The sequence below is a fragment of the Gastrolobium bilobum genome, unplaced genomic scaffold, assembly GCF_033153095.1.
Source record: "Gastrolobium bilobum isolate Gb01-03AN ecotype WA unplaced genomic scaffold, APGP_CSIRO_Gbil_v1 utg966, whole genome shotgun sequence".
Taxonomy (NCBI): Eukaryota; Viridiplantae; Streptophyta; class Magnoliopsida; order Fabales; family Fabaceae; genus Gastrolobium; species Gastrolobium bilobum.
Genome location: NW_026899514.1, coordinates 807,356 through 817,303, shown reverse-complemented (window position 1 = coordinate 817,303; position 9,948 = coordinate 807,356). Strand labels below are relative to the sequence as shown.

The following is a 9,948-nucleotide window of genomic DNA, read 5'->3' as shown; positions in this document are numbered from 1 at the left end:
TTTTAATACTTTTTTCTCTACTCTTTTATCATCATGATTCACCTTTATAATATCACATCTTTTTCAATATAAGATGATCACTTATGTAAAAAAAAACGCTAGAAGATAAAAACGACCGGCTTTGTAAGAAATTGAGGTTTGATGAGGTGGCATGACCTTATTGGACATGTCTCTCCCGTCAATAGCTTGAAGTCCACCCCCCTGCTTCTGACATTCTTTCCTTAATTTCTTTTCTTCTAAGCTTCCGAGGTTTTTTTTTTTTTTTTTTTTATGATATTATTATCCTACTTCCTCCTTTGTTCGCTTTTTCCTTGCAACCTACGCCCTAAAATCAAAGATTTATTTTTGATTTTAACATCTTGTGGCCTTTCTATTCAATATCCACAAAATTGATCAATTTATATGATTTCAACCCACAATCATTTTATCTATTAATCCCTCCATTCTGATCTATTTTTTTTCTTTTGTTAGAATTTTGGTATTGAGGTTGTGGAAGGAAATGGACGACGTGAAAGACAAGATGAAAGGGTTCATGAAGAAAGTCAACAACCCTTTCTCATCATCATCCTCTGGAAAATTCAAGGGCCAAGGTAGAGTCTTGGGATCTTCTTCATCTTCACCAAGCAATTCCATTCCTACCCTTCGCCCCAATCCTATTTCGAAACCCACTTCAGCTGCAACGAGTTCCACTCCCTTACCTCAGAAAACGACCGAGAGGGCTCACAAACCGAGAGATGATGGGTTTGACCCTTTTGATTCTTTGGTCACCTCAGCCAAGAGATCTCAAAATGGGTATTCACTGAATGTGTTTGAATGCCCCATTTGTAAACAACCTTTTAGATCCGAAGAAGAGGTGTCTGTACACGTGGATGGTTGTTTGAGTAACCAAGTTGAGCGTGATGATGGAAATGCTGTCTCAGAATTGCCAGAGAATGAAGTTGAGTCAAATAGTGAATTGGAGGTTTGTCTTGGTACTTACATTTCTGGTAAGCCATCTGAGGGATCAGTTGATGTTGTTTTCAAATTGTTGAGGAATATTGTTAGGGAACCGGAGAATGTCAAGTTTAGGAAGATCAGGATGAGTAACCCAAAGATAAAAGAGGCTGTTGGTGAGGTTATAGGGGGAGTTGAGTTGCTGAGCTTTCTTGGCTTTGAACTTAAGGAGGAGAATGAAGAGACATGGGCAGTGATGGAGGTTCCTACAGAGGAGCAAATTAAACTGATTAAGAAAGCAATTGTGTTGCTGGAAACACAACTTGTACAAGAACCTCCAAAGAGAGAGAATTTGGCGTCCACAACTTCTGCTGATATAGATTCAAAGGATAAACCAAAGCAGGTCGACAGACAGGTAGTAGTCTTGATCTCATTCTTAATTTGCTTTTAAGAGTGTGTCTTGAATGCATTTGAAGTATATTCACTGTGCATTTTGCTCTTAATAGGAAGCTTATGTGTATTTTGAATTCATATTCTGGCTTGAAAATTTACTTTTGAAGAACTAACTAAACTGTTGATGGTACGAAGCGTAGAAATGTCATTAGCTAATCAACACAATTGGTTTGGTGTCAAACTGTAATTTTAATACATTAGGTGAGAAGCTTTAAGATATCTTTGTTATTCTTATATCTTTGCTTTTGTTTATGGGTGTAAAAGCAAGCGGCAAAGTAAATTGCAGGGCCTTTTGGGCAGTGATAACTAGGGCTGGCTTATGCTGATTTAAATTTGGGTGTTACTTGAGATTAATAGAAGAAGCTGAAAGCAGAGAACAATAATCCAGATTCCTCTTAAGAATTTCTATTGGAGTTTCAGAAACATCAATTGTTTAAGCAAAACTACTAAGTTCAGCTAGCTATTATGGTGGTTCCCAAGTATAAACACCCAAAGAAAACCTCATCCTAATTCCTAATATAATAATTCAAAAAATAATCATGCATAAAATTCAAATATTTGTTTTTGAGTTTATATCTTTATTGTTCTTCACAAATGAAGACATTAGTTTTAATGCATGTAAGGTTAAAATTATCTGTGCATAGATCCAGGTTGTTAAAGTTCAAACTGGTTGCCACTACTATTTGTATTTTGCTTTTAATTTAATAAGGAAGGTTCTGAATGTCTGCAGGCATACAAAAGTAAGATCCAAAATGTCATTAATGAAGCCTCATAACTTCTCTAATTCTTGAATTATCCATTCGGAGCATTATAATTCCATGATAATATAATTTTTAGATTGTCTGGCCATCATTTTCATGCCACAACCCGATAACTTGAAAATCATTAATTTTTTGTCTTCGTTGTTGTTCTTATTTCATTTACTTTAAAGGGAAAAACAGAGAGATAGAAGCCTAAATTTAAACAAGAGTATACTTTGTTAATTGTTGGTGTTCCGGGTTAGTCACCTGGACTTAGGTAAACCCAAATAGAGCCCGTATCCGAGTACAGTAGAACATAAGGTACACTCATTCACCCCAGAACCCGGACGAATAAACTGGAATCTGTGTAGGACCCACATGTTAGTGGTCTTAATGGGCCCTACCACAATCTCAATAGTGGGTTACTAATAACTACCCACTTTCACATGGTATGAATCAGCTGCAGAAACAATTTTTAACTGTGATTGTGTGAGATATAAGTCTAGTCTCCAGTATTTTTCGTTTCTTTGGTGAAAACTCCTTATGGTTTTAGTTTTTCAATTTGATAGTTTAGTTATTATTCTGCAGAGCTCAAATTATGTGTGTAATTGCTTTCTTATTAGTTTGTCACTTTATTACTTTTCAAAAATAAGTAACGTACTAATTCTTCAGATTGAATATGTCTATTTTTTTTTTTTCCGTTATAAAATGGCTCTTATAGGTGAAGGTCTTCTTTGCTGTCCCTGAAAGCGTTGCAGCTAAAATTGAGCTACCAGATTCCTTCTATAAACTTTCAGTCGAAGAGGTGAGAAGAGAAGCTGAATTAAGGAGAAAAAAGATTGAGGAGTCTCAGCTTTTAATCCCAAAGTCACTTAAAGAAAAGCAAGCTAAAGCTGCCAGGAAGAGATACACAAAAACTATCATTAGGATTCAGTTTCCAGATGGAGTTGTACTTCAAGGTGTATTTTCTCCATGGGAACCAACTACTGCTCTCTATGAGGTTTGTCCTTTGCTACTTGATTTTATGTTCTATTTTTCTCATGTTTTCGGACAAAAGATTTTTGTTTGTCCGTCCATCTGATGATAACTGGAACAAGTTAGCATGACGTTTGGTTCTAAATGGTTCTGAATCTAGATGTCACTTAGCTGCTCGACATGAAACTTTACATTAGATCGATAAAGCAGGTTTTGCAAGTGCCATGTGTAAACTTGATTACATTTAACAATGGGTTCTGGCAATGATAAGTCTCACTGGCATCAAGTAACCCATATGATAATGCATATGTCGAGAAACACCAGCAATCTACTTTGAAGCTGTGCTTTGTTTTAAAGACTAGAACTTTATTAAACCATGGAAATTATTCCTTGCAATATCAAAGTCCCCCAATTAACAATTTACAATTACAATTGCAATTCACACAAAAGTCCCTGATTGGATAACCGGACCTATTTGTTTATATATATATATTGTCACGTAAAGTCAGCACTGTATGTTCTGAGTGGATTTGAGCATTAGTATGTTGTTCATACCCCAAATGTGATTGTAAACTCAGCAGTGTTCTTGTTTTACATGTTGATAAAGCAGTTTGTGAGCTCGGCATTAAAAGAACCAGGTTTGGAATTTGAGCTAATGCATCCTGTGGTTATCCAACGGCGGGTGATCCCTCATTTTGCAAAAGCAGGGGGAAATACTAAAACAATAGAGGAAGAAGACCTCGTACCTTGTGCTCTAATTAAGTTCAAGCCCCTGGAAACAGATTCTGTTGTTTTCACCGGTCTCAAAAATGAATTGCTTGAAATCTGCGAACCACTTGTCAATGGTTAAGCAATTGCTTCTCTGTGAAACTATACTGGTTTCTTTCCTTAATTTTCACAATTTTCTTTTTCTTTTTCTTTTTATTGGTGGAGATATAGAATAGATATCATTTATTCTACTCATCTTTTATTTATAATTTTGTGACAAACTACTACATTATAGTCTGATGCATTATAGACTGGTATGGCTGAAGGATGGATCGATATATTAAGAGTCCCTACCAATCTCCGATGTTGTTCAGATTGTTGTGTACTTGTACTTGTACCCGTCTTATATAGACGTTAGTATGTACATACAGTTTCATGAGATAAAGTCAAGCTAACAAATAACGACTATATCATAACAGATAAATTCTATAATACTAACTACTAATAACATAAGGTAACAAACTGATACAAAATTTATCCTATGCAAACGAATTTATGTCATCGTTTATCCAATACAAACGAATTCATTCAGGCAGCCTATAAGGGCTGTAGGCGCAGCTTACATCAAGTTTGATCTATTATATTTTAAGTAAAATAGAATATGTGTAAGTATTTAAAAAAGCCTACTGATTATTATATTATATTATATTATATTATTTATTTTAAATAAATAAAATTATAATTTAAATAATATTAAATAATAAAGTAATAGTATCTTAATTGTTTTTTTAATTCTTGAATACCTAATAAGTTTAAACAGACTAACAAGCCTAGATCAGATTTTTTATTTTTAAAATATAAGTCAGATTAAATTTATAGTTTGATTTATATCAAGTTAACAGGTCAGACTTAAAATATTTTATACAAATCTGATTTATTTTTTTTAGTACAATAAATCTGACCTGACTAAACTCATTCACTTGTGACATTTATTACGTAAAATATGCGGTAGCGTTTAACATGTTACCCTTCATGTTTCTCTGATTGCGCCTACGTCTATCCACATATTTTATTTTATCCAATAAAATATAACCATTATTTAAAAGTTTTTTCATCTAATATTAAGTAACTGGCAATTAATTATTTAGTGCACAAATATGAGTTTTTAGTTTTTACTTAATTTGCCTTTGGTGTCCTCTAAACCGCATTCATCATAATGAGTACACTATTTATCAAACATTATGAAAATTTTCCAGAATTCACTTCGTACTATCTTTGTTTAGAATTATATATTTACAAAATGAAAAAAATTGTAATTTTGTAATTTGTAACTTTTATTAGTTAAGAGCACTTGTAACGCTCGGTCGCTTTAAGAATCAACGACTATCCCCACATACTAACACGAGACTTTTCAGTGTGTTTTTTCCTCACTCGCACACTTCCCGAGAAAACTTTCCAGGAGGTCACCCATCCCAGAATTGCTCCAAGTCAAATACGCTTAACTATGGAGTTCTTCTGTTCCGGGCTACCGAGAAGAAGATGCATCTATAATCATCACACTAATGGTGGGTTGAATTGTAGAATACTTTCATACGGGATATTGTAAAATATCATGGATGACATTAACACAAGAAAGCGTTCAAATAGGAGAAAAAGAAAGCTCAAGAAAGGCAAGAAAAGCCATTGGAGCTCTCATCTTATAAGATTCCATATCCACAGGGGCGGACCTACATGGGGGGCTAGGGTAGGCCCCCGCCCCCCTCTAAAATATGAAAATATGTTCTACTATATGATATACAACATGGTTTAAAAAGCAAAATTTTGGAAGTGTTTTTAAAAACTGAAAGGCAAGCGATGCTATTCATAAGAAAAATGTTCTACATGTTCATTGCACTCAATTAGAGATAATAATAATTTACCAGATTCAACCTGCCAGCATATATGACAAGTTTTGTTCTTGGTCTGCTACCCTCCCCAATCAACATGAAAAACTGGCTTTTCCGTTGTATACAAAGAAGAGTTCAGTTAGTAATGCATATTCACTCTCCCTGTCAAATTTGTCTAGAATGTGATTTTATATTGATTGATTATCTAACTTTTTTTATAATCATTAAAAATTTGTACAGATTGTCGTATCAAAACTCATGAGAAGAGTATTTAAGTTTTGACTTTGTTGACAAAGAAAAAAGGTCAGTAATAGTTATCAATTATTAGTTGGGGACCAAATGCTTAAATTAAATAACACATTAATTAATTTACTGTGTCTTCTGTTAAATAACATCTAAGTGAGAAAATAAGATTCTAAAGAAATCAACGAAAGTGCAATTATAACACCAGAAGACATGAAGGCAAACAATAAAAATTTGATCTTACAAACAAAATGTAGGGTCGTAAGGCTAGTTTCTCATTGAAATAGAGGGTTCATTGAACCACTGTCACCTGAAGCAAAAAATTGACATTCCAACCAAAAAATTGGCAAAAAATTCTGTAATTTTATTAGGTTCTTCTTAATAGGTATTTTTGTATTCTTAGTGCAATCATCCAACCAAAACTGGCATTGCCTTTTCATAATAGTAATATAAATTTTCGTATTGCCTTTTCATAATAGTAATATAAATTTTTTCCCCCCGTCGTATAATTTCCTGGGTCCGCTACTGCATATCCACAAAGGTACAGAGAAGAAATTAAAAAGCAACAGTATTCCAAGTTCCTTGACATTTTCAAGATGCTGCAAATCAATATCCCGTTTACTGAAGCCTTAGAGAACATGCCCAATTACGCAAAGTTCATGAAAGATCTTCTATCAAGAAAGCGTAAGCTACAGGAATGTGAGACGGTGACTCTGACAGAGGAATGCAGTGCCATTATCCAGAAAAAGCTGCCTTCAAAGCTTAAAGATCCAGGAAGATTCAGCATTCCATGGAACATAGGCAATGTGGAAGTGAAAAATGTTCTATGTGATCTCGGTGCCAGGTGCCAGCATCAACGTGATGCCACTATTTATGATGAAGAAACTAGGGATCACTGAAGTAAGGCCAACCAAGACAATAGTGTAATTGGCTGACCGCTCTACAAAGCAAGCTTATGGCATCATTGAGGACATACTGGTAAAGGTTGACAAATTCATCATTCCTGTTGATTTTGTCATCCTTGATATACAGGAAAATGCTACTGTTCCTATGATCTTCGGAAGACCTTTCTTGGCAACCTCAGGAGCGTTGATTGATGTATCGAAAAGCGAGTTGATCTTACGGGTAGACGGGGAGTAGGAAATTTTCAAGTTCTTTGATAAAGAAGTCCATTCACCTATAACTCAAACAGAAGATCAAGTCTACTATATTAGTGAGAAGAAAAGAGAAGAAGAGCACAAAGAGAATTCTTCTCAAGAAAGTAAGCCAAAGGTTAAAATGGAGAAGCTCAGGAGCAAGGGAAAGCACGTAAACACCAAATTCAATGCTATTGAGCCTACTGCATCTCACTCATATGCACAAAATTACAATGGGAGGACACCATTTCTGAATGATGGAGCTTGGTCATCACTAAGCTCATGCTTTGAGCCACCATGAAAGTAAATCAGGTACGTTAAGCTCGTGACGTAAAACAAGCGCTTGTGGGAGGCAACCCAATAGTTTTTTTTTTTTTTTTGCTTTTCAATATTTTAGCTTTCAGTATTTTAAGTTTAAGTATTTTAGTTAATTTAGTTTAGTTTTCAATTTTAATTCTAGTTTAGTTTATTTAAGTCTTAGGTTACATAAAAAATAAAAACAAAAACATTGAGGCTGATGATCAACTTTTCTGAGATGGATTTTCAGGTATATATGGGAATAAAGCACACAGGTATGCAATTCTGATTAATTTTCGTTTTGTGTCAAAAATTGTCATAATAATACCTTGGAAAAAAAAAAATTCAGGATTGAATTTGTTTGGGCATTTGTCACTGCCTCTCCGCGCTTAAGCTTGATTCAGGAAGCTTAAGCGCGCTCCACAACTAAAAAGTTCCATTCGCAGAACACGCTTAAGCGCCCAGGACGGGGCTTAAGCGCGCTAAATAAAATTTATTCCATTCCTCACTACCTCAGCGCGCTTAAGCATGCATTACTGCGCTTAAGCGCACTCATCATTGACATTATGCATGCTGTTAAAGTATTTCAGTTCCATATACTCATTATTATTTTCAGATTGCATCTGAATATAAATCTGGGAATTGTTTTGTGGAAATTGCACTGACTTTGCAAACATGATGCTACTGACATATATACTGATGATGTTGATGCTGCTGATGCCACAGTTGGAGATGATTAGGATGCAGCAGAGGACGATGATACACCCACTACTGATGTGGAGGAGGATTGATTCCTCATATCAATTTGTAGACTTTTATATTTTGTTCAGTTTTATTTTGATGTTTTTGCTGTTAGTTTAGTTCATGGGATGTATATTGAGACTTATCCTGACTATGATATATTTTTGGATATATGACATGCTGACGTAGTTTCTTTATCTGTGACATGTGTGCAAAGTACAGTATCAATTTTTTCTGATTTCTTGCTAAGGATTCTTTTAGATTTAAATTTATTGCTGAGGACAACAAGATTTAAATTTGGGAATGGGTACCATACAATTCATCAGACCACAAACTTCACATGGTCGGAAGGAGAAACTCATGATTACACCGATTACACAGAAATATCCAAATTACAAATGCAGTGATTCAGGGGAGTTTCTCAATATTATTATTTCATATTATCCTTTTTTTTTTCTATAAGTATTTCGTATTAGTTTATTTTAGAAACTATTAAGTATAAGTTTGCTTTTAAGTTTTCAAGTATAGTATATTAGTTTACTTTAAAATTTAAAGTTTTCAAAGTAGTTTTAAGACCCCATCCATCCTTAATCACTAAATATTAGTGAAATTTTAAAATGGTGAATTTTTTTGAATTTTCCATTATGCTTGATGTGTATGCACAGTGAATGATTACATGAAACTGTTTGATAGTTGAGATTAAGAGTATGATGATGTAAACTTATTTTCATACATAAATGAGCGTTAGTCAAGCATGCTTCATAGTTCACTGGAATAAGAGAAGAATAACTAAAGTGATCAAATAGAGAGTGAAAAATAAGTCTCACACCTTTAGCCGTAAGCTTTAGAGCCTAAACAGAAATTATTATTTTTGGTGTGAACTTTGTTGTTTGAATCACTCTAGAACTTGTTTTGTTTCTCTTTGAAATGGTCTGTGATATACAATTGTTGAAATGATAGAGACAGTTCTTTCTAAAAGCTAGATAGTCAAATAACCACCCTGATGTTTATTGTTAGATTAAGCCCCTTTGAGCCTAGGCATGTTTATTCATTGACAGTATATTATGAATAGCCATTTCACACACATCCTCACCTGAACTAATTAATTTTCACATTTAAATGAGGAACTGGATATGATTGGAACAAGAGAGAAAATTCAAACTCTCGTATGTGGAAGAAAATGTGAAAAGAGGAAATTGCCACAAAGTGGTGGAAAAAGAAAATGTAAAGAAAAAGGTTGAACTGTATCTGTACAAAAACAGAAAAGGAAAAAGGAAAGAGGGAAAGAAAGAAAAGACTCATAATTATATGAGTAAGTGAAAGAAGAAAAGAAGAAAAAACAAACAAAGAATTTTATGCTTATGTTGAACAGTTATGTTGGTTCCTCTTTAAAATTGAATTCTGATCAGTAATCTTAAGCCACTTACCCAGATAATTCCTTCCTTTTTAACTAAGCCACGTTACAACCTTAACAAAGACCTCTTGATATACTTTGTATACCAGTAAGACTGTGGAGAATGAGAATATAAATAAGCTTATGGTAGTGTTAATGCAGTAAAGTAAGAGTGAAACACATACCCTCAGACACTTGAGTGTGAGTGAATAAATAGAAATCCCAGTGAGAGGGTGTTGTGGATTTGAATTATACTACTCTTTATTTTGAGAACTTATGTTATGATTTTATGACTGATGAGTTGTGAATGTATGCTTGAACTCGATGTATAATTGCTATTAAACTTGAATACTTTGATATCTCATTATTGATCAGTTTTCTGTTTGTTATTCATTAAGCATGATTAGCTATCTCCAAACATTTCCCATAGTTTTATTCTATTT

The 9,948-nt window shown here is 34.0% G+C and overlaps 1 protein-coding gene across 1 annotated transcript; it reads left to right on the top strand.

Moving 5' to 3' along the window:
- Window positions 1–290: 290 nt before the first annotated feature.
- Window positions 291–4,166, top strand: LOC133290880 (plant UBX domain-containing protein 2). Its single transcript, XM_061489023.1, has 3 exons — window positions 291–1,348; window positions 2,848–3,126; window positions 3,712–4,166. The coding sequence occupies exons 1-3, from the start codon at window positions 500–502 to the stop codon at window positions 3,949–3,951; spliced, it is 1,368 nt and encodes a 455-aa protein (XP_061345007.1). The 5' UTR covers window positions 291–499; the 3' UTR covers window positions 3,952–4,166.
- The last annotated feature ends 5,782 nt before the right edge of the window (window positions 4,167–9,948 follow it).